At 45.8% G+C, this 25,104-nt stretch overlaps 1 protein-coding gene across 1 annotated transcript in view; it reads right to left on the bottom strand.

The window, feature by feature from the left end:
• Positions 1–25,104, bottom strand: part of LOC137896253 (slit homolog 1 protein-like) — a 72,291-nt gene that overhangs the window by 35,867 nt on the left and 11,320 nt on the right. The window contains exons 3-4 of the mRNA XM_068741788.1: positions 24,879–24,950; positions 23,365–23,436 (exon numbers count right to left, since the gene is read on the bottom strand). Coding sequence (XP_068597889.1) covers positions 23,365–23,436; positions 24,879–24,950 — 144 coding nt within the window. The remainder of the gene's footprint in view (positions 1–23,364; positions 23,437–24,878; positions 24,951–25,104) is intronic.

Below are 25,104 nucleotides of genomic sequence, written 5' to 3'. Positions count from 1 at the left end.
CAGGATCGGAAGGATATAGAAACCTTGGTGGTGCCAAACTCACGAATGTGTTTTTCACTTTGCTGAAATTACAGTCTGAACTCTCATGAAAGAGCAGGTCCCAAATCTCTACATGCAGAACAAAATCCACACTGCTCTCTCAACCGGAGGTTGGACAATCGTTTGAAGCGTCCTCTCCCGCATCCTTGATTAAACCTCCCTTTAGAGGTTGAGCAGGGGCATACCCTTCTAATTGGAGGTAATTAGTCCTCTGGTTTAAAAAGAGGAACTGCCTCATTGGTCTGTCTCGGTTCTTGAGCTCTGTGCAACATCATCAAGCCTGCGACCCAATAAGTGCTGATTGGTTGTCTCTTTTTCATTTGATGGTGCATGACAAATGGCCACAGACGAGACGAGGAGTCTCCTAAACTCCATGTTTGGTACGGATACATTTGACTAGCAAGAGAAATCCAATTATGAAGCGCTGCTCAGGTTCCGATCAGGCAGGCCACTCCTCCCGCCTTCCATCAACTCCCTGCCGGTTTGTTCATCATTGTTATCCCATGTAAGTGCTGACATTCCCCAGTAGACCCATGGAGATTGAGCCTTACTGGATACCACACAGAGATCCTTAAAAAAAAGGCTGGACACTCTTGAGTTTCTGCTCAGTGAGTGAGTAATGGTGATAGACGCATGAAGCAGCGCCAGAAAAAGGTGGAAGACACAGCTGGAAAGAAAGGAGGGAGATATTATTCCTTAATGGATGGCGTTTTTGAGCGTTCACAGAGCTGTGACTTCACTGAAAATGAAAACAATGCTGCCTTCATGTTATATGCAGACATATCATTGGTTGAGGTTGTAAAAGACAATGACCCCGCTGTGGCAGGCAGATATAAAAAGATGGAAGGTGCTACGAGTGGGGGGAGCATGTAAAGGGAATGGGGTTAGGAGTATGGATTGAGGCTGCAGGGCATTTGGGTGCTCGCCAAACTTAGACATTTGTGTCTGTCTATATGTGTGGCCCAGAGAACGTGAAAGTATTTCTGCATATGGCTGCACCTTCCTTCTCACCCTCGTCTCTCCGCACCTTCACATTAAGCTTCCTTTCTCTCTAAAATTAATGATAAACATGTCTCCAGGCTGTCTCCTTTCGCTTTCCCTCTCCTGTCTAACACAAGGGTTTTGTGTCCCCATGCATCAATCTGGGACAAGGGAGCCAGACACCACTGCCACTATCATCATCATGATTACCATTATCATCTGGAGGTCAAAACACAGTCTTAAAAATAAAATCCTTCATTCCTGTTCACACAAATGGCCATGCACTGACACACACAGAGTGAGGTGTTTCTCCAGTCCCTTTGTGGTGGAGATGAGGAGGAGAGAGCTGGTTGGAGTTCGGTGGGAGGAGGACTTGAAATGCAGGGATGGAGAAACTGCTGCTTTTATAAAGAGAGGAGTAAGCAGGCTGCTGTGTGAATACTCACATTAAAAAAAAAAAACCTGGAGAAGTCTCTCTTTCCCTCTCTGTCTCTCTTTTATGACTAAATATATGCTCTACAAAGAATATTAATGAAAAACTCCACACTGACACGGAATGCAGAATTCTTCAAAAGCATCTGCTTGCCTTTGTAGATTTGTATTTTCTTTGCACAGCTAATGCCAACACTGGTGCATCAAAGTAGTGGAAACAGCCAGGTAAAGAAATGAAATATAGCTTCCATGGTCACTCCGTTGTAGTCTCCCTCTCTTCTCCATGTGTCACCTTTTTTTTTTTTATTGACTACAATTCATATCATGAAGCACAATTCATATCATTTCCCGTAGACCCCACAGACTCTCATGACCAAGTATTCATGTGGTGTTCTGTTTGACCCCCGAATATCCGATACGTCAAAAAGTGGATAAAGGAGGTCTTGTGGGTATAGGGGGGGATTCGTGATATATTCGTATGTTGAAAAACACAGCGAGCAGAACACCGTCCGTCTCTGACTCTCATGACACACACGTCCACAAACTGCCTCTTTTTCGACGAGAGGATTTCATGGATGGACTCCGCTCTAATCATCTACAGCTCACCAGCCAATGAGAAACACACAGCGCTCCCAGACTGGAACACTCAACAACCACCAAGAGAAAACACAATGTCAGTGGAACTTACCAAGCCCACACGAGCACTGACACACACACACACCAGCCTAAGCGTAATCGTTTCCCACATTTCTTTTTTCACTGTAAATGATTCATGATGTCTACGTAGGCTTAAAACCCCCATATAAGTGCATATATTTGGCTTTGTGCTCTGTCGCCACCCGTGCATCAAATGAAAGAGTTAACATGGTGAAGAAAGAGGAGAAAGCTATCCTTTTCTCCCAGCTCTTGATTCACAATAATTTCCCCCGCCATTATGTCTGTTTGTGTTTTTAAGTGTGTCCAAGCCATTTATTGGCAGTCAATGCTGACTGATGGAGCAGGTCCGAGGAACATCCGTCATGATGAATGCTTACAGGCATTATCAACTGACAGCAGGGTGCACGATAGCACCACTTTGGACAGTGACAGGACCAAGTCCCGTCCATCCATCATGCCGTCTACCTGCTGGGCAATGGAAGAAACGTGCGAGAGGAAAGGATGGCGAGAGGGTGAGGAAAACCACGCACCAGGTCCATTATCACTGCCACGTCCTCAGATTAGAAAGTGGGCCAACAACAAGCCAGGAATAATCTCATGGAATAGCCTGGAAATAATTTTTCCAGATTGGAATAATGTTTCACGCTGAGGCGGGACAGGAATAAACAAGAAGGAGACAGCCCAATTAGGAAGACAATAAAGCCAAAATGGGCGGCTGCGCTCCCTCTCTCTCTCTCACTCACACACACACACACACACACACACACACTGTGTGGTCTCGCTAAACCGGTTAAAGATGCATATTTTGTGAATGGCCGGCTACCTAAACAAAGGAAAACCGATCCTGGGTATCAGATGTCTGCCTTTCCTGGAAGAAGAGGACCGGTCTGACGTGAGTGGTTACCGAGCCACTGGGATGACAGATCCACCACACCTAACCACAGGCGGCGGATAGCAGATCAGAGAGCCGTCACTAAGACACTGGCAGCGAGAAGCTTTTTCAATCAACACAGGAGATGAGCACACTTCAACACAATGTTTAGGTGCAAAGTTGCATCAAGACCCAGAGTGAGGAGAAGCTCAATGGAGAGAAAGGGTTAAAAAAAACACAAGGAGTAGGAGATCTGATGAATGCTGACCAATATGAACCCCTCCACACATCATAGCCCATTCCCTCAGCCTTCCTCTCTCTCAGGAGTTTAGGTTTGTACACATCCTCCTCTATTCCAAAGACGCACTGTAACAGAGTGAAACCTCCCAGTCATTACTTTAAGCTCTCAGTCGCTGTTACACATGGAGAGTATCAGGCGAGAGGCGTAGACTGGTGAGCCGAGCTACCTTTATCTCATGGCTGTTCTCTGTTCAAACACCGCCGACATTTAAACTTAGAAAACAGCGGCGGTCACGCCTATAGACGTCGTCAAGGGCATCCAGACGAGATAGAAGAGCTCATAAATAAAGATGTTTTGAATATACTATTGCTTCTCAAACTTTCAACGTGTTTCTTATTTCTTTACCCATTTCAAATTTAAACATGGAACATTTTCCGAGGATGCATAGATATATTTGTGTAATACAGATGCTACATTTTGCTGTGGGCTATGTTGTACCGAGTGGGAGATTTAGCTGTCCCACAGCAGAGGCGAGAGGGGTGAAGGGATGGAACAGTAAGGGCCCCAGACTCTCCCCTCCGATGCCTCCACCACCTCCTGCTCGCCATGATGTATGAGACGGGAGCATTGTGGCTGACATCGAGTCAACAATTCAACCTGGCCGTGTTTCAGCTTATCTTTAACAGGACATGCTCACATGCGTATGCGTGCACACGCTCTGGGCCACGCACACACACACACACACACACACACACACACACACATATGCTGCTTTACACATTATCTTGATGCTACAGGTCAACAAAGTAATCATCAGTATGCCAGGCCTCTCGTCCCCGAATCTCTGCGCTCAGTGCTGCACATAGGTGAGTATGAGACAAGAGCAGCTGTTCACAAACAATGCACAAAACAATGCAGGTGCATCAGGAGTACCCAAGCTCTAGCGTTAGGTATTCAGGAGTACCCCAGCTCAAATGTATCGCCATTGTTGAAACAATAGTGACAACTGTGCATTTTACTCCCAACAGGATGACAATACGGTGGCCATTGTTTGTCTGTTGGAAAAAGAACGCTCACCAGGATCCATGCTCCTCGACCTGCCCAACGCAGCAACCTGGGGGGGCCTTGCACCACCCACTGTGAGCACAACATTTACTTAGCAAGGAGGAAAACGGCATCTCTACTATCCTCCAAATCCAAAAGTAGTTCCACAGGAATGTCATCGCACAGGGAGGATCAACCGTCAAGAGGGTACTTTGTCTTTACAAACTAAATTATCTTGTTGAAGGATTTGTTTGGGTTGTCTGGATTTGATTCAACTGTTTGTGTCTTTTCAGCAGGAAACCAACACAAGGATTTTTGTGCCTGCCCAGAAGTCCAAGTTCGAGACAATAGTGAAACCTTCATTTGACTTATTTGCCCCGATGCACGAAGAACATGGTGCATCCGAAGGCAGTTAGCAGTCAGCTCAGGACCTGGGCTCCAACTGATCCTCTGAAATCTCAGATTATGGTGCGAAAAGACATCCATCCATGCAAGTTCTGCAGTCTATAGCTGATATTTCATTGTTTTCTGGTGTGTGTGTGTGTGCACACGCACGTGTGCACCATCTGAAAATCAGGATGGGTTTTCTGTCCAAACTCGAGGTGTAAGGTGCTGGTTGCTAGGAGACACAAGATACCCCAGCTGGCACTGTCTCTAAGCCTTGAGGGGTGTGTGTGTTTGCAAGCATGCACATTTGCGTGTGCGTGTGTGTGTGTGTGTGTGTGTGTGTGTTCTGTTTGTGAGGGCAAGACTGAGGCTGGCAAAGGAAGCAGAGGACAATGGAGCTGATTCCAGCTGTAAGTGGGAGTCGTCCTGAGAAAAGGAGCGTAACAACGGTGATCAATGGCTGTTGTGGATGTTTGCTCCATCCTCCACAGCGAGCTCGCTGGTGCGCCCGCCCCCTCCCACACCGACAGCACACTTTCAATGCAGCCAGTAGAGTGAGTGAAGAGAAATTTACAACCAGCTAATGACAAAGACAACTATTGCAGCTTTTGGATACAGATGATCTGCTATTACAACCAACCAGACGTTTACAGTTTTTCCCTGGAGCATTACAGCAGACCTCAATGTGAAGAGTTTTCATTGGAAATGAATCAATGGTAAAAATGGGTTCCAACGGAAATTGTTCGCAGTGAGGTCTGTGGATTCTCTGACACAACCATGACACTGTTTTGGAAAGACACTTCTATCAAAGGCAATATTTTAATGCTTGGACACAAATTCTTTCACCTTTAAAAAAAATGTGCAACACAAATCTAAGAACCCATATCTCTAAAACTGTCTAGGCTGGTTTCATGTCATTAAGGAATACAATTTATTCCTGGCTTGCATTGCTTAAAATATTTCACAAGTGTCACATATAGCCTTGAGGTGTGTTCATTAATGAGTGGCCAGTCTGGAGCAGCAGATGTGATCTGCAAAGCTCAGGAGATGAAAGCGAGGCCCGAGAAGCCGAGGAGTTAATGATCCCTTGCAGAGGTGCAGCAGTATGAATGGATTATTACCACACACACAAAAAGGCCAAACGCACACACCAACTTGCAAGCCTTCAGTAAAACGCCAAGCTGAATCAATCCAAAATCGTAAGCACTGTAATCTCTCTGTCACAAGGATCAATATAACAATGCAAAGAGGAAACCGTTTATCCTTTTTCTAACAGAGTCCAACGCAATGGAGGCGGAAGCACATGCACTATCAGTTGTGTGTGTGGGTTAATGGATGATGCCAGGAGTGTTAGCATACTGTCACCAGCCAGATGAGGCCAATACCTTGAGAGAAATTGCCGTGACGATGACAGCGATGATGGATAAGCGGTCATACAGCGGCTTTGTCTTCCAAATGTGTGAACTCCTAATCGACTCCATTTGTTCCAGTTCAGCCATCGCACCACAACGCTGGTTTGTTTGTGCGATCACGCCCCTGGCAGCACGTGTCTTTGTGTGTTCTTGTAAGCAACCTCTGGATCGTTTTATTGCCATGCATTCTGCATGGATGACGATGCATGCCGGCGGGGATGAGCGCATGCATATTTGTGGCAAAGTGTGAGTTCCGGAGACTGGTAGCCTGGAAAGGATAGCCCCCGAGTGTCAAAAAGCCAGCCTGGCACTTGCTAGAGGACCAACTGGCAGAGCAGGGGCCATGAAATTAAAACTCACCACCCAGGGGGGGGGGGGGGGGGGGGGGAAAGGGAAAGGAAAAAACAAGACAAACGAGGAGGAGGAGAGATGGGTGTGTAGGAGAAACAAAGGACGATAAAGATGCAGGAGAGGGACAGGACATCATAGCATGGCAGTCAAAAAGGAAACAAAAGAAAGCAGAATAAAAAGCAGGCTCTGCAAAAAGAGATGCCTGCCAAGACTCTTGCATACGATGTCATCATGGGGGGGGGGGGGGGGGGGCGCCATATAAATACAATTCTGCCACTATCACTAAAAACTACACAAGAAAGACCTTCAACTGGAGGAAAGCGTTGTTGATCCTCAGAAATTCAACACATACATCATTTATGTTAACCTGCCAGTCATACATGTAGTTTGTGTTTCTAGTGATGACAATAGATCACCCTGCTGGTCCAGACATGATCAACAATGAGTCTGCACACACACACACACACACAGCTGCATCCCTATGTGGGCGTCCTCTGCCGTTTTTAACTCTGACCTCCAGAAGGAACAGGAGGCCCTGGGAGGCACTGATGGATATGCCAGACGCAGGCAGTGTGTGTGCACGAGTGTGTGAGCTACACATTTGTGTGCTTACCTGACAATGCTGCTTCCTGTGACTGAACTTTGCTATTTATTTTCTTTAGTGTATTTTACTGCTCTGTGTAAATCATGCACCCCCCCCCCCCCCCCAAGCTAGCCTGCACTCTGGTACAGAGAAGGTGTTTACAGAGAAAATAATGCTCTCTCTCACACACACACACACACACTCCACTGCAGACACACTGTCGGCTGGGAACAGCTAAGAGGACGTCCTCTCTCTGAGGTTCCTCACTCATCCGAGCTGTGACCTTTCACCCTGGCTCAGAGTCGGGCTGGGAGGGCTCTGAGCGTGACCGATCCATTAGACTCCTCTGACAAGTATGAGGATGACATCTGAACCCCCAGAACCAGCAGGAGGAGGAGGACTACTAAAAAAAAAATTCCTCATTCCTCAAATGACTATATCTTTGAAGCAAACATTTACTTGTGATATCCATCCTTTCTTTAATTGCCGTCTTTAGCATTCATTTTGCTCGTGCATCATCTACAGAACGAGGCATATGAAAGAGAGCAGCCCGAGTTAAATAAATAAAAAAATTAAGCAAAAAAGAAGTTATTCAAGGTCCTGGATTGGCTGTACAATTTGACTGGGTGGGTTAGAAATGTTTCTCTTATTCTGAAATGGGAGTGAGAGAGTTGAATGAAACCTGCACAGTCAAATACAAGTACTGTACACATGTACACACACCCAAGAGCAAGAACCCCTACTTTGAAGGTAAAAAAGAGGCTTGTGTAGAAAATGAAAGGAGGAACAGGAGTAGCTGCGTAAAGGAGTTGGTGAGCTGCAGTGATGGGACTTTAATGATGAGCAAGTGAGAGTGACAACCGCGTCTGGAATGCCTTTGTCTGCATAGGCTAATATTTGCCGTCGGATTTTTTCTCTTCCCCTTCTCTTATTTGGTGTTGACTGAGCGGAATGAATAGGCGGACAGCTAACAGGTTACCTAGCTGCAAGACGTGCCTGTGTGTGTGTGTGTGTGGGTGTGTGTGTGTGTGTGTGTGCGTGCGTGTGTGCGCTTGCCAGCAGGTTCCCCAGCAGCAGGTGGTGCACAGAGGCAAATGCATTAAGTTGGAGAATCTTGTTTGCTGCTACTCTTCTATGAACGCAGATGACAAACTTGGACCAGAAATGCATTGGTGAGAGGGACAGCGAGGACAGGTCTCAAGGGATAAAGACATACGAATTTCTCCACACGTGTTGCCAAGATCCCCTCCACCTCCTTTCGTTTTTTTTAAGCCCTCTCCCCTCCTGGAGAGACGGGGTCTGCGGAAGCCCGGCCGCCTGTCTGAAAGCCGGTCTCATAGTGAGCCGCTTGTAACGACGGCACTTTGATGTCTTTGTGGCGAGACTCCATGTCTCATGTCCACGCTCATTAACTTTGTCGGTGACGGATCAATGTGAACCTGCAGAACGCTGCACCCGCCTCAAAATCACAGCCCATTTACATTCCAGGTCAGAGTCTGGACCGGCCTCGGCATCACTCCAGACAAACTCCTGATGCTGCAAGAGACCTGTTGGCTGCTGATAACACCCAGTTAACAAGACTAGACTCACGCATCCAAGGAGGATGTTGTCTCACTTCACTCTGGCACCCCAACTTCCTCCAACTTAATGCTCACATCAGCAGTCACGCTCCTTCCCATCCTGTAGTTCCCCATTTAATGATCAGGAGATTATGCTCCTTATATTTGCACCTTCATGTCTGCCAGACGGATGCGGACCACCGGAGTGCTAAAACCATGAGAGCAGTCCAGACCTGTCTCTCACATCGTGACTCTCGTTGTCAAGATTTAGCACTTAGCACCTTCAAACTACTTCTTATGTCTGTCTGCTGTGTCTTATTTTATTTCCAAGCTATTTTAGCAGGTTTTTACTGACAATCCGTGCTTTTTGTTGACCTGTACTTTGAATGAAATTACATGAATGGATTACAATTTATGCAGTTTATGCAGCAACAAGAGGACAAATAGTCTCTCGCTATATTGGGTGGCAAACTTTGAAAACAAAGTGAAAAACGTCATTCAGAAAACAAAATTGTGCGATGATTTAAATGTGTTTTTATGTGCAATATATACAAGCACACACAAAATACACAGCCAAAGCAACCATTTGTAGTCTAAATATTTTCCAACTGCATTTAAAATCACAGCATCATTCTTTAGCCATATCAACCCATCACTTCCTAACTCCCTCCATCTCCTAGTTTGTTCCTCTCTTCTTCCTTCCTCGGTTCTGACATTTGGTTCCCTTGGCTTGAACGGATTGGTGGACAAAGCTCTTAAAAACAATAAAACCGTGGAATTCATCCGTGCAACAGCTGCCCTCACCTTGACACTGAAGGCATCGCCCACTTCCTCTCATAAGCTCCCCCATTAACGCACAATATACAATGGAATTGGTTCTTTTACAGTAACAGTCAAGTTTTGTCTGCAGGTAGGCCAGCGTCCCTGCTGGGGGAGAAGGTAAAGTTTTCCTTTCCTTAGAAAGGTGATTATATGTTGGGACATCCCGCATTGGAAACACCGGAACCGTGAGTCAGCGCCACTCTGTTTGCCCAACAAAACTTGTCAGTGTTTTTGTCCTGCCCGGGCCTGCAGGGGTACACCAGGGTAAATCCTTTCCCTGCTCCATCACTTCCTCCCAATAGAATCCTCCCAAATCCCGCCTTTATTGCTGTGTTTGCTCTGCCGGGCTCACTAATGCTCTCCAGCCTCTCTCACAAGATAGGTGTTTATATGCATGTGTGTGACTGTTTGCTTTTGACTTCATTGTAACGCTTCCCTTCACCGTCAATATGGATTATATTCAGCGCCTAATGCTCCAAAGTCTTGTGAATGGGAAGCCACAGTTAGACGCTCACGGGACAGGCGTCTTCCTGGAAAGGAGAGCAACTGGATTTTCCTCAAGTCTATAGTGACTGTAGATTGTGTGACTTTCTAAACAAACACTTCGTGAAGTGGAGATGGTCTACAGAGAGCTGCTCTCATTTCAAACATCATTTATTTATTAGCCCCGTGTGAGGGACACACACACGCACACACACACATTTACACATGAAGTGACAGATATTCTGCAGTTTATTCCATCATGAATCCACGATTAACCTCATTCCCTCATTTTTTTCCACCATCTCTCTGCCTCCTTCCTTGAGATCGATGGAGTGTTTTATCACCCAGTGCTGCGTTTTGTGCAATATTCATCTGAAGTAAAGAAAAAAAAAGCTCATCTCACACTCAATGAATTTTCACCAACTCCGTTTTGCTTTGATTGGTAAGCGAAGGGCTCAAGGCTCGACACACACGCCTGTTCGACCACTCTCACACACACACACACACACACACACACAAGCATGCATGCTACGCCATTATTGGAGCTCCAGGCGAAGGCTTTGTGTGGTACCGTTGGAATCTGACAGTGATTTATGGAGAAGGGGAGTCTCACTACACCCTGATACACACAGCAACACAAAGCAAGGTTACCGGCCCAAACACGGGGACAATGAAAGGTTACTGGTTCAACAACAAAGCCACACTGGCAGCAGGGCGCGCTGTGGTCTGGGGTCAACGGCACATTAATACAGGCGATGGATGAATTCAACCAACCCAACCGGATGAATGCTTTGGCTGCTTTCAACAACTTGTTTTGATGAATTCTGTGAATATGAATCCCTCTCCTCACTCCAGGATTTCTTAACGACTCTTCCGGTAAACTCTCATGATGCTGTATTGGGTCCAACTTTATATGGCAGTTTCTGGCTCCAGCGTTCCATTACCACTGTGGTTTATTCATAGTAGAGGACTCTGGAGTGGGGGGGCGGGGGAGGCAGGGCCAGGATTTATTTTTTCTGTTGCTTCCTGTGTGGGCATGTTGGATCGTCCTTACATCCGCTCTCAGTTACAGCTAAGGTGAGGGCAACACATTCCTTCAATCTCGTTGCGACTGTTGAGAAAACAAGTTGGCAATTCCCTGCGATTTCAGCTCCACGGACAGTTCTGGAATGCATGAATGCAAACACTGCAGGGGGAAAGCTGCTTCCCAAGAGAGCACTTTCTCTATGCAGCAACCGCAGAGATTTCCTCTCGCGCATAGCAAAATTAATTCTGGTTGCTAGTTTGTTGCTTCTCTCGGTCTTGGCAGGAGGAAACAGGAAGATGTGTTACACCGTCGCGCTCTGTCAGCAGGCCCGGGGAAAAAGAACAGAGCGATAAGGGGAGTGTGTGAGATAGATGAGGGGCCGGGGGAAAGTTTGCCCTCGTCATGTGTTAGAAAGGACACAAGACAGCAATGACTCAATGACACGCAACAACGAGTCATGCTTAGTGAAGCCTAATTTGGGGGTGAAACACTTATTGCTGATTTTGCTCTAAAGGTTCAGGGATGCACCTCAGAGCCGAATTAATAGAGAGAGAGAATTGAGGTATGGATGGGCCCCATTTGAATAAGAGTTCATCTCTGTTTTGCTCATTTCACCACTCACTTGAGTGTTTCAGCTTTTGCAGCAATAGTATAGATCTGTGTGTGTGTGTGTGCGCGTGTGTGTGTGCGTGTGTTTAGTTAGTGAAAGCCACTCCAAGGCCGACCAGCCATGGCCAGCTTGACGATTGAGGATCGGAATTCAGTGGGGCGGTTGACAAAGAGGCTCTCCCCTGATGTGTGTTTTACAGAATGAGACCGTTTAGATGGAGAGAAAGAACGAGTGAGATCGAGGAGGAGAGATAAAAAAAGAGAGCAGGTGTGAGTGCCTGGAAAAGCCCATTCAGCACCGTGTAATGGCCGTTAGCTGTGGCTGCTTGTTCCTTCAGATCCGTGTTTAGTGCGATGCAGCCGCGCTTGTGTTACACATTAATTATGTTTACTGGGGTGTCCATTCCTTCCCTCCCCCACCGCTGACTGACAGCTCGGCTGTCTCCTGGACCGGCCCGGCTCAGAGCTGGGGAGTGGGTTGACTGAATAGGCTAATAAATGGTGAAGGAGGGGACGGTCACACCCCACCCTATTGCAGTAGAGCTGTCACGCTTGACCCTTAACCAAACAGACACACACACACGCACGCACACACAAGTTTAGTATTCGTCATTAGTTTTTATTTTGATTTAAAATTTGTCATTCACTTTAGTTTAGAGTCAGTAGTTTAGCTTTAATTGTCTAAGAATGTGTCATTTTACTTTAGTTTTTATGCGTTTTTGCTTATTTTTTAATTAGAATGTGTGTATTTGATGACACATCACCGTGTGAAGGCAGCTGACATTTTGATTTCCAAGAGGTTACGATTTAAATTTTAAGAGTTAAAATTACATGACCCAATTAATGTTTTTACTTTACAATAATCTGAGCACCTGCACAGGTTTGATGGCGAACAGTTTGTGTACACGATCTCTCGTGTAACGACACATGCACACCTTCACGTTACCTCCGTCAGCCCTGACCCCATACCAAATGCCCTGACTCCCCTCCGTATCCGAATGAGGCCCCAGCTATCGCCTAGCAACCCACGAACAATGAGCTCCAAGGAGAGGGAATGGCTCGAGCAAAGGGAAGGCTATTCTCTGGAGATGGAGGGAGGGATGGAGGGATGGGAGCCGAGGGGATGAGGGGTGATGGGAATGGTGCGAGGACACATCTTTAACGACGCCACAAAGAGGGTGCCTGCCTGGGAAACAGGGCTGCGCTTCTCTAACCCCTCTGGACGTCTCAGCTCAACTTTCTGCTCGCTCTGCTCACTCCCACAACCTAAAAAAAGGGGTGTGGCCGGGCCACAACATGTCAACACCACCTGATTAGTACGAACAAGAGCGCAATGCAACTGGATCTATATTCGGTTGCATTGCTTCTGAGGATCACAGAATCCTTGAAAAAAGAAAAAGTCTGGCACATTCGGGATGTTTTTGCATTCAGTGCTGGAAATATAAATTGTCTCTATGCTCACGTTGGTTGCAAGAGGGGGGGGGGGGGGGGTCTACAATTGTGAGATTTGACCCCAACTCTAAGAAAGGTGGGAAAATGCAAGAAGTCGTAATTTGCATCAAAATAATTTCTCACATGGGAAACAAATCTGAGAGTTCTGAGTTTGACCTATGAATCCACGCTGACCTCGCCCATATACAGACGGCGCCACTCTTTTCTCTACGCTCATGCTCGCTTACTTAAGCAACTTATTTTTTATGATGACTTCTCACATTTGCTACCTACATTTACAAATACTTCTGATCTGAACTTCCCAACAGTTTTCGTGACTTCAGCAGATGATTTTTATTTTTGCATCAATTTGTACCAACATTAAGACTGACTTCAGCATCAATAGAGGGGACAATAAAACAAAAAGGACTACGGTACCTCTTTGTAAATCTATCCATTGAATTTAAATCCTGAAAAGATGAAACAGACAAGAAACGTGCAAGAAACTCAACCACAAAGAAAAGGTGTGATGTCACCGTTTCCATTTACTTTGCTTGTTTCTTGCTCGTTTATTCACTTTGAATATATTCTTTGGTTATGAATGGGCATCTTCTTGAATAAATAAGTTATGCCCTTTTGCCACTTCTGCTTCTTGTTTCCTATCACGACTGCACTTAGGAAATTACTTTTCTTTTTCACTCAGTCCTTGATCTTTTCCCAGACACCGAAACAAAATCCAACTGTAACCACTTCACAATGTGGACTACATAATGTACTTAACACATGCTCTGCTCTGTATCGTGCCACCATGCTGTTAACGGCTGGCATCGGCTTTGCGACGGCTCCTGCATTCAATTAGGCGAGGAGACTTTAAACTGATTCCTTGACATTGACGTCCTGAAGCTCTGGCTTTAAGGTGTACGGTAATGTGAAACAAACTTTCATCATCCCGCAATCTCTCTGCAGGAGGGAACACAGACGCATCACCGTCTTTCAGCTTTCTTTATCCAGAAACGCAGGTAGGAAGGTGAATGAGGGGCCAAGCACAGCACAATAAAACAGCCACATCAGTCTCCAGAGAAACTCTTTAGAGCTTTACTATAAAAAAAGCTGCCCAGATATCTGGCTCTCGTTGTAATGATGTCACAGCGGCATTCATCACTTATCCATTTCGACTTCTGCCATCACAGTGTGCCAAAGTTTCTGGCGTTAAAAGCAACTCCTGTAAGGGCTACTCTGATCCTAAAATTGTCACGCTGTACAAACTAGCAATCAAAAAAGTCTTACCAATTAAATTGTGAGCAAGAGCTAAAGCGGAGAGGAGGAGAGGAAAGTCAGAGAATATAAAATCGGTGGAATGAGTGTAGAGGAAGTGTGGAGGGCTGCCGGCCACCGCTCTGTTAGCTTGTTCATGTGAAAACTCTTTGTTAGCCATGAATGGCCCCCTTTCTTTTACAACAGCTTTATGAAGTGGAACCATGGGCATGTCCCCTCTGCTCCCGGTGTACACCACAGACACACACATGCACACACGCACCCCCGCACAATTAATTTACCTTATTCACTTTTTGTTTGTTTGTTTTTATTTGTCCGATGAAACGTGATGATTGAGGACATCGCTCAGACTATTTACATATATGTGGGAGTATATTAGTGTTTATTTGATCGATAATGAAAAACCCTGCATGCATGAACGCAGCAGCCGCACCACAATGTGGTCAGGAAGCTGATCACAAGTCAAAGTTAATCCCTGTATGTACGGCTAATGAAGGTGTCAGGGAGAGGGAGCGGTAATAGTGTGTGGCTATGCGTTACGGATTACCACACACACACACACACACACACACACACACACACACACTGGGAGGATTTAAGGACTGCTGGTAACGCCCCTTCAGTCAAAGTCAAAAATATTAGATGTTCATATATACACCGCCCTTTCTTTGTCCTTGGACATATTTTCATGGCAATTTTATGGAGTGTTGACAGACTCATGAAATCAAGTGGAGAGGAATCGTGGAATTCATAAGAAATAGTAAAAGAGTTTCCGTGTAGGCTGTTGATTTCTGGCCTAAGCTGTTGTCCTGCCGAGAGTATCTGACCTTGTGGCCTGTAAATATTGGCAAAGTTCTCTTGGATAATGTATTGAACAGCGGAAAGCCATAACTTACGCAGACTATAATGATCTGTTCTGTCCTTTGACAGTATTGTGTGTCTGTGTGTCCGGGACACATTTGACTTCATGGGATATTTCTGTATTTCCAGCTTTGGTCTTGGATGGGGCTGCCTTGGTACTCTTCTGTTAAACTAGCCACAGTCCAATGCTGGTGATATCCACTCCACGGACACACCAGCACCAACAACACCCCCTCCAGCCATCGGCTTGATCTTCACATGAAAGAGCTTGCAAGCTCATTACCCCAGGCTGGAGCTCATCGGGGCCTCTGGTCACCAGGCCTATTATGAGCCACAGGATGGGAAAATTCATCCAGGTGGGACGAGGAACAGAGAAAGAGCTCTCATATAGGGCTCGCCATCCAGGCAGCCAGGTGTTAAAGGGACAGATAAGGTGCAGCGAGGACAAAATAAACGGGGAGGAATGGGAAGCGATGAAGAAGCTCGGACAAGATAGATGACAGAGAGGAATTGAAGTACAGTAAGACGGGCAGGGGGATGATAGAGGAGGGGGAAAGCTGACAGAGGCGGAAGACTTTCTGTTCCTATCTCTGTGCAGCGTATCATCCTCTATAGGGCCCCAGTGCCACTCAGGTCTCCACCAGCAGAGTCCAGCTTTGAAGTGATAATGGGGCTTTTGGTTGATGCGCCACTGCAGGTGCCCCCGGCTCCCTCGCCCTCTCTGTCTTCAAGTATGACCATATAGATGAGAAGAGATGAAAATCCTACCAGTAAGGCCAATCTTTCTTCTTCACGCCTCCTTTTCTTTCTTTCAGTTTATCCGCCAATCCCACTTACTCCATCCTCACACTATTTATTGCTTTGCAAGCACCGTCTGTCACTTTGAGGCCTTTCTATTGCCCTGTAACAGTTTACCTTCCTTCCACTCCTCACATTTTCCATCTATTTAGTCGACTGAATCGCAGCATGACAATAGATTGGGGAGGAAGGGATTTCAAACTACTTCAAAAAAAAAAACTCTGTACTATAGAAATAATGAATAAAATCTGTTTTATACTCCTCTCCTGGACCACCTTCATTTCTCTCTCTCTGCCTCCCTGAAATGTCTGGATATTTAACCTGTAATTGAATGTAATGCGTTTCTTTATCTACTTGTTGTCAGTATATTTAATCAGAATATTTATATTCATACACATGCACATATGGGTAAACAGGACCATTTGCAAGTGTTATATTTGTTAGCGCATGATGCACAGAGACTATTTTAGAGTCAGTAGAATGTGACAGGGTGTCTGATGGTCAATAGAAATAGTTTCACGATGTAAAAAAGCAAAAATAAAATAAAATCTGGTGATGTTTATTCTTGACATAAAATAGAGAACCTGAATTCATGTTTTGTTTTAAATCTAACTTTAACTACAGAATGATCATATTATTTATAGAGGTATTTTGCAAGTATTTTCATGAGAGTTTATAAAATTAGTCATTTAGTTTAAAAAATAGACCCATTTATGAGTGACAAAGCTGCAAAAAGACTCTGTTGTCAGGGATGTTGGTTTCCCGAAACCCAGAACTGCAATAACTGACACATTAACATACAAATTAAGAAGAGAGTTATGTGTAATTACATCATGTTTTTAGATGTCAAATGACAATATTTATAGTCTTTAATGCTTTGTCACAGAAGGCTGACCATTTGAACATAGCCTTGATTTTCTCACAGCTGCAATGCATCTAAACACATTCAGTGAAATGTAAGACACAGCAGCAGCTTCCTCGTACATCCAGTCTGCAAATGTCAATTAGCAGCAATATCGGAGCTATAAAAAGGAGGCGGTTGCCTGAGGAGCTGAAGAGCAAAGTCTTAAATTACCTCATTCACTTTGTCAAAAAGGTTTTCTGAGCTGAGACAAACCAGCAAACCTGTTGCCACAAGTTTGCGTCTTTCCCCAGTAGCCTGCGCCATCCCAACCTCATTACCCCCGGGGCACCCACGGCAGCATCTCTGTACGGTGAAAAGCAGAGTTTTCACGTTCGGTTGCTGCAATGTGGCTGCAGCTCAGCAGCCTGTGCAGTCTCAAAAGGCCTGGAGGCGCACAGCCCTAAGAATGGGCCAGACAGAGAGGAGACGGATCCCAGAGTTTAGACGCGCGCACACACACACACACAGAAAATAAGACAGTGAAGAAGGAGTTCAGTGAAAGGCTCTCCTTCCAGAGGATAATGGGGTGCATCGGGAACCCTATAATTACACAGCATAACTAAAAATCATACAATCGCTTTGCATCCATTTTCCCACACTTTTCCCGAGCGAATGGATTAGATCTCATTTAGAAAATGTGATTCTTATTTTAAACAATTTGACCTCCGTACTGTATCTTTATCTCTGCTTTGTCTTCCGCTTTCTCAGAACACAAAAACAGCCACAATCTGATCTCTGCAGAGCATTACGCACCACACAGAACAGTGTGTACAACATGTGCATTAATGCAGGGCATACATGTGTGTGTGTGTGAGTATCATTTCCCCCCCACATTTTTTTGCAGAATCAGAGCTCGAGACCACAGGACAGGGCCGGAACAGCCATTTGCCATGTGTGTCTTGGGTTGGTGCAGGGCAAAACTTGTGCACATGTGGGCAATTGTGTGCTTCTTCCTGCTCTGAAGGATGAGGGTTTAACCCCCCTCTCTCTCTCTCTCTCTCTCTCTCTCCACCCGAAGCTGTGCTTGGGTCCGCTTGGAATACTTCCAGCACTGAGCTCCAGCGTCTCAAGTCCAGACCCTAACAGCTCATAACTGGAGATTACACACAGACACTGTAGTATTCCTGCAAAACTTCTCACTTGTGACTCTTCCACACGATGATCCAAAGCAGATAAGGTTGATCGAAGGCCCAGATCTTGAACCGAGCCATAACGACATACACAGATGCACTGCCTGGGGGGGGGGGGGGGGGGGGGGGGCACCTACTGCAGTGAGATTGAACTCTATTAGGCCTGAGATGAATGAGATGGAATTTTCATTCTGATGGCTGCATTCATATACTCCATGCAGCTTGACTTTGCAGAGCCATTATGCACACAGTCTTTGACGAAGCATGTTTTCATTCACACAAGCAGGACAACCCAACTAACACTGCATGGGTTGTTATTCCTGCATGGAACTGCCGCATTCCACAAACCCCTGCTTGAAGATTTCACGGAGTAAGTGCATATATGTGTGTATGTTCATGCAAGTGGACATCAGGGCGAACTTTTCTGTGTGTGTCTGTCAGTTCCAATCTAGACTAGGCGAAGCCAGCCGCCACGGGGGAAGGAAGAGGAGAAAGGCCCTCTTCAGCAGCTCTACGAGACAAATCCATGCGTGTGTGTGTGTGGTCATGATGGATCTAGACCACACTGTGATGTCTTATTTATGGTGTATCAATTCATAATGACCAGGCCAGTCCCACTGTGAAGAAGAACACACATACAAGAATGCAAGTATGTGATTGGGATGGCCATTGAAGGAGAACCTGTGTGTGCGCGCGCGCGTAAGAACGTTTTGCGCATCGAGAACTTGTGTGAGTCTGTATGTAGAACAGTGTGTACCAGACGCTGGACACACACGCAAAACAGCACCAATGTCTTAGTGCTTTATTGTGAATATTTAGAAAGCCTGAACCCATCGTCCCATTATTCATGACGATGGACACGGAATCGTTGGTAAATATAAACATCAGCGAATCAAACCTTTGCTCCTCGCTCACCTCTGACCCTGCAGCTCTGTGTCGGTCCACTTTTTTCTTCCTCGCCTCTCCATCTTTCTCAATCGCTCCCCTCGTGCTGTGGTTGTGAATATTTCAGATGGCGGGGTGGTTTTTAAATTATCCCCTTTTGGCTTCCGCTGTCCTCACATGGTTGGGTCTGTACTTCTTGCTCACACACAGTCCGACTCGTAAAGAAAACAGCGACAAGCCATAAAAGCCACTTTTACCAGCTGACAAGGAGAGAGGCAGGAAGAGGGTCGGGGGCAGCGAGTTAAAGCCTGCCTGGTGTTTTTCAGTTGGCTGCCAGGTCAGGTATGTCACTCTCAAAATCTAAACCCTCCATCAAGAAAGCATCCGTTTGAACAAATTAAAAAGAAGGAAACCGGTTTCCAGCCGTAGCAGGAATCCAAATAGTTTTGATATTGTTATTGAGAACTGTTCTCAATCAGCGGTGCTTGCAAAGTGACTCTGCTATAATAATTGATAATAGAAATACTTTGAGAAGCCAAACTCAGATGGGAGGATCTGAAAAGACTCTAAATGAATTAAACTAGAGCTCTCTGTAAGGGTTGATTGATTTGTGGACTGCCCCTTCCAGTTGCCAAACCATGTGATTTTGTTTTACTTGTGCCCAAAGGAAACTTCACCCACTAAGGTCTTTGCTCTCTGTATTTACTTAGTGTCAGACAAACTGCAGTCAAGAAATCAGAATGCCTGCCTTTGATGGCACAGAAACCTCCTGATGAAGACAGGTTGCCATGGGGACTGCTGCCAAGCTGGGGGCCCAAGCAGTCCTCTGAGGGAGGGAGCGAGGGAGACCGAGCAAGTCGAGGCAGGTCATTCATAAGCAGAGACAAAGAGAGGGAAACGACCAGCTTGGACCATTAACAGCTTGCCAAGCACACACACACACACACACACACATATTGAAGTGAAACAATAACAAGTTTGTGCCAATTCTTTAGAAGAAGACAATGATTACAAGAGATAATTTTGTTGGATCTGCGGTGCTGAAGGTTTCGATTAGAATGCAATTGGTCTTCAGCAAATGAAGGATGGAAAATGTCGCACATGGAGTGGCAGCAAAGTGAAAAACATGTGGGAATATTGTGACACAAAGGTGATTTATAGGTCTAATTACACTTCATTTTAAATCTCCTTCCATCAAACAATTCCTTATTCTCACACTGAGCCACTTCTCCCTGAACACGGAGTTACACAACATCCCTCCATCGCAAACAGGCAGCTCTGCAAAACACATAGTTGAAGTCAAAGCGTTATAAAGAACATCATCCCTGTCATCCTCCCATTAGCACACAGACGTAATTATGGTGTTATTGTGTGTGTGTTTATGTTTCCCTCTATTTTTTAACTATTTTATGTGTGTGTGTGGGGGGGGGGGGGGACTCAGTCAGTGGGAGAAGATGGTTTAGTATATTGGGAAGCAACAATCGTCAAGCATCAACAAGAAAATGAAAGATCTTTAGAAAGGAATGAGACCCGTCCTTCAATCCCCTGGAGAGCAGGTACTACCAACCCTTCCCTCCTCCTTCCTGCTCCCTCATTCCTCCGGGGTAGACAAAGAAGGGAAAACCTCCATTTGCTGTTCCCTCGCCCCACCATGTCACACCACGCGTTTATTATTGAAGGCAACACCCCTTTGAACAAGCCTGTGCTGGGGGGGCCGGCATTTGTTTATGAAACCAACAAACAACACTGTAATCAAAAAACACAAAATACCACTTCACTTCCTCCTCCCAGAGTCCAAACCAGCTGCTATTCCCTAGGGCCAGCTATCAGGCGGACTACCCCGCAGTCCCCCAACATCGTTCACCTACCCCCCCACCCCCCCTTTTCCTCCATTCTGCTGTCCTTCCTTCCTTCCTCCAGCTCTCCCACTGCGAAAAGACACTAATTACAAACAGGAATAAGCAGATTGCTGGTTTGAAGCGCAGTGGAAATGGGACAAGGAGAAGTCAGAGGTGGTGGGTTGGGGGCAACAGGTTGTTAACAGTGATGAATGCAGCTCTATCTTCACTGTTATTGTTCACTGAGGTTCCGCACGCTGCTCTCGCCTCCGCATCTCCTTGCCTGTGCCATCCATCACAGGCAGCTTTAAATATCTATAACTATCTCGAATCATCTCTAATCAATTCCAATTATCTCTCCCCTGCCCCTCATGCATCAATGTCTCTGGTATCTCAGGCATAGGAAGAGACGGAGGCGCGGATAATGAGCTCGGCTCTCAAAGCAGGAAGCACCTTAGTTCTCGGCTGTGTCCGAGTTTCCTCTGATTTATTGCAGAGATGAAAAGCAATCATTTCTCAATATAAATTTGCTCTTTTCCAGGGCTCAGAGAAATCGGGCCACTTTTTTAAAATATGTATTCTAGCAAGAGCGCAATCATTAATTCACAATTTTCCTTTTGTAGTGGCAACTCATTACCCTGTTAGCTTAATGACTGCATGGGAGTGGAGTGTGTTAAACTCCCCACAAATCAGCAGCGGCTTGCTCATTTAGCGACAGCCTTTCATTATCCCGGCTAGCTTTTCCTCAAACGTTTAATGAGAGCAACAATCTCATCTATTAAGCCTCCTTCCTCCATCCCTTACGTCCTGCATTCTGTTTGTCCTCTCAGTGGGAAGCCTGGAACCAATAGCCACTTTGTTGTACAAGCCTTTCCTGAGACCCTCCAGACCGAGAACAAAGACAGAGAAGGTGGCGAGTATGAGAGAGACAGAGTTGATTGTAAAAAAGCACAGAAAAAGGAAGGAGGCACTTAATCCTTTATCCAAAAGGAGAGAAACCATCTGGGCCAGTGCTCCACCTGGGGGCTTTCACATTAACCTCTTATGTTCAGGTCATAAAGGCAAACCTTTGAGCAAGTGCAAAGACTCACACAAATACATATCCCACTGTAGAGTTCCTATCTGTCTGTTGTATGCGCACACACACAAAAATCTTACCCTGAGAACTGAGAATCTTTTAAGTCCATTAAAAGCTGCTGGTGGAAGTGAGACAAGGCTGTAACCTAACCGCATCAGACTGGAACCAGAACCAACGGCGTGGCCCAGACGCACCGCTCAGGAGTTCAGACACACATTAGGAAATGCTTTGTCTTCAACCACCGCTCCTGATCCCATTCTACGAGCTCTATTTTATAACAAGCACTAGAAGTATGTCATAAAACTGTCAAACTCGTCAAGGCATCGTAAAAAAAAAAATCAATTCCACAGCCCTGGATTGTACATTTGTTTTAGCTGCTAAGGAATGAATGGCACTTCCACACCTGAAAAGCTTCAAGCCCCATTATGGGTTTTCTTTTTTTTTTTTTTTACCAGCCAAGGAAAAAGAACAAATGAGTGTATACACAGAGACATAGCGAATCGATTAAGGACTGTTAAACAAAGTCTCAGTCTCCAGAAAGCCAAAGCTATAGGTTTAGAATAACAAGCGTGAAGTTAGATTGGATGAAACAGCAGCGCTGTGTGTTAGCCATTGGCAGAGCCCGACGTTCCAGATGGACTAATCGCACTTGTTCAAGGCCATCCTCTGGTCTGGAAGGCCTCGGTCTTTTCTGCGTCTGGTCCAGCCTGGCAGACAACCGGAGTCCTGCTCGGTATTAGCAATCCACAGAGCATGCCAGCTTCGCCCCTGAGAACGAGCCTTTGCTTTAAAGCCCTACAGGTTGGTTTTGGCATCATGATGTGTGGAGATACCGTAGCTGCAAGGAAGTGGCGTACAGAATCAAGATGGTTTTAAATATCAAAGATACATATATGCAGGGCTGAGGCCCAGGATCATGGGCTAGCAGCACCACTGTGTGGGATGAAGGGAGGGAAATGAGTTTTCCATGTCCCTCTGGTTTCATTATTCCCAGATGTGCCAGGTAATCTGAACAGGAATAATGGGAGCTGGAATGATCAGCTAGTGACAGGGACACTGATTATCCCCGAAAAGAGAGAGAGAAAATAAAATCCCAACAGAGTCTTGTTACAGATGAGAATAAAGTTTAACAGGACTGAGCACATTTCAGTCATACAATAGATTCCACTAGCTACTTCAGGAACTTCTCCTGTGACATAAAATAACTTCATTAAATATCGCAGGCATCCTTTCACCTTGACGAGAGTTCAAAGCCTCATGTCTTCTCTATTTCAAGGTTTTAATTTACACCAACGCAGGCGAACAGAGAAAAAGCAGATGACTTTATATCAAAGTCCACTGACCTAAGTCACATTTCCACTAACCCTAACCTGTGCGTTTCACACACTTCACCTAATAAGTCAGAAAGTAAATGAGACCCGATGACATTCCAGCGAGGGCAATTGAAGCTTAATTGCCATTAAAGTGTGTTTAAACCCAACCAAAACAATTCATCGTCATGCAGCTTTATTGAAACCAAGCCGTGCAGCATATAACGCTGCAGTGCGTGAGACATCTGAGCTGCACTGGCGGTTGTGCAATAAAGGAAAGACCAAGAGAGATAACATGTGCACTGGCAGTAAAGAAAAACTAAGTTAGAAAATGAAATAAAAGTGAATTTACTTACAGTCGAGACAGGGCAGGGTTCTTTTGAAACAGCAACTCAGGAAGCTGCTGCAGTTGATTACGGTTCAGTCGCCTGCGGCAGGAAAAACATATGATCAACCATTGTGTGTGTGTGTGTGTGTGTGTGTGTGTGTGCCCCTGTGTAGGCAGAGTAATTTATGCTCGCTGCTTTAGATTGGCTTTAGCCACAGGCTATTGCATTTCAGCGTGCTCTAAATGTCACATAAATATCCAACTTAAAGTTCAGGGGGATTAAACTTCTATGCACAGTTAAATTACAACGTTGTGCCTGGTAGATTCCGGTGCCCCGCCGACAGTCCCGGGGTAACTTAGTAACAGCATGCTTATTTAAACAAGTGAATTACATCCACCACTTATCTCAACACGAGTAGATTTCTTTATCAGGGCTGTGCAAGGAAAGACGTTCCTAAATCAAATTAAGAGAAATGGATGAACCTCTTCCAGCTTGAGGAAGCACCGATAGGAATGGCGGTTGGCAACTGCATCCATGTCAAACAACTAACGTCCAACACTGGCAGGCTTTATGCAAATACAACAATCAAGTCAACGAGGAACAGACTGTTGCTAATCCTGTTGGCAACCGCAACGCTCTTCTTCCTGAACGACCCACTGAAGGCACATGGGGGCTGAATGCTGCAGAGCTGAAGGGCAGGCCGGCTACCATTCCCTCAGACACATTCAGACAGATGTTGGGATCCACGCCACACTGAGAAGAGTGCTTGGCCAGCGGAGGTGGAGATTTAGTGTGCAATGGGCATTGATGTTCTACTGCTGCTCCCGTCACACTGAGCTATACCTGCTGGTGGGTTAGCAGCTTTAAAGCATGAGAGGCGAAGGAGACGTTTAAATTCCGCACTGGTCTGGCTCATTGCAATGTCTACCCAGTGTTTGGGCTCTTCTGAATATGGAAGAGGAGGTGAGGCAAACTGTGCATGGCCTCAAGTTTAGGAATGTAAATTATTAATGTGGGTTTCAGATCAGGAGGGAAAGTCTTGAAAGGTTAACCGCTGTATGTGTGTGCGATGGCATGTGTCCATATAGTCATCTGCTGTGCAGGTCTTCTATGTGGGTAACACTGCCGATTTGCTAATGAGCTGGCTTAGGTGTGGTCGACTGTGTTTGTCTGTGTGTTTTCTCAGCCGGGTTACAAGCTGTTGGGGAGTCCTGGTGCTATCCAGATGAGCCAGGGCTTGTGGTGGTGGTGGGGGGGGCTCTTAAGCCCACATATCCCGCTGAGGGCATTCCCGTCAGGCAAAGCTAATAAAAAAATACTCCCAGCCGATGATGCACCCTTTCAGCATCATCCAACCACAACAGAATGAGTGGGAAGTGGCTCACACTCGATACGCCATGTATGCCCCCCCCTGTCAGTCTCATTACACTCAATTAATGTAACTACTTCATACAGATCAGTAGGAAGGTGGGATTTCCATTTAAAGCTCCAAGTTTAGACATAAAAATGTGTTATTTCTGGTCAGCCTGGGTGGCACTCACAGTCTCTCCAGCTCTTTCATGTCATCAAAGGCTCCACGCTCAATCAGGGTAATCTGATTCTCCATCAGCTGCCTGCAGAGAGGACAGAAAGAGACCCTTAGAGCAGTGGGACAGTGTGGCTGAGGACAGACTTGAACGAAATAAAGACGACTTTCGGGTTTGGGTAGCAGACTACTCAGGGTGCAACATATCCAATACCCACCACCACCACCACCACACACATACA

This window comes from Brachionichthys hirsutus, chromosome 7, assembly GCF_040956055.1.
Source record: "Brachionichthys hirsutus isolate HB-005 chromosome 7, CSIRO-AGI_Bhir_v1, whole genome shotgun sequence".
NCBI classification, from domain to species: Eukaryota; Metazoa; Chordata; class Actinopteri; order Lophiiformes; family Brachionichthyidae; genus Brachionichthys; species Brachionichthys hirsutus.
This window is presented reverse-complemented; position numbering and strand designations above follow the sequence as displayed.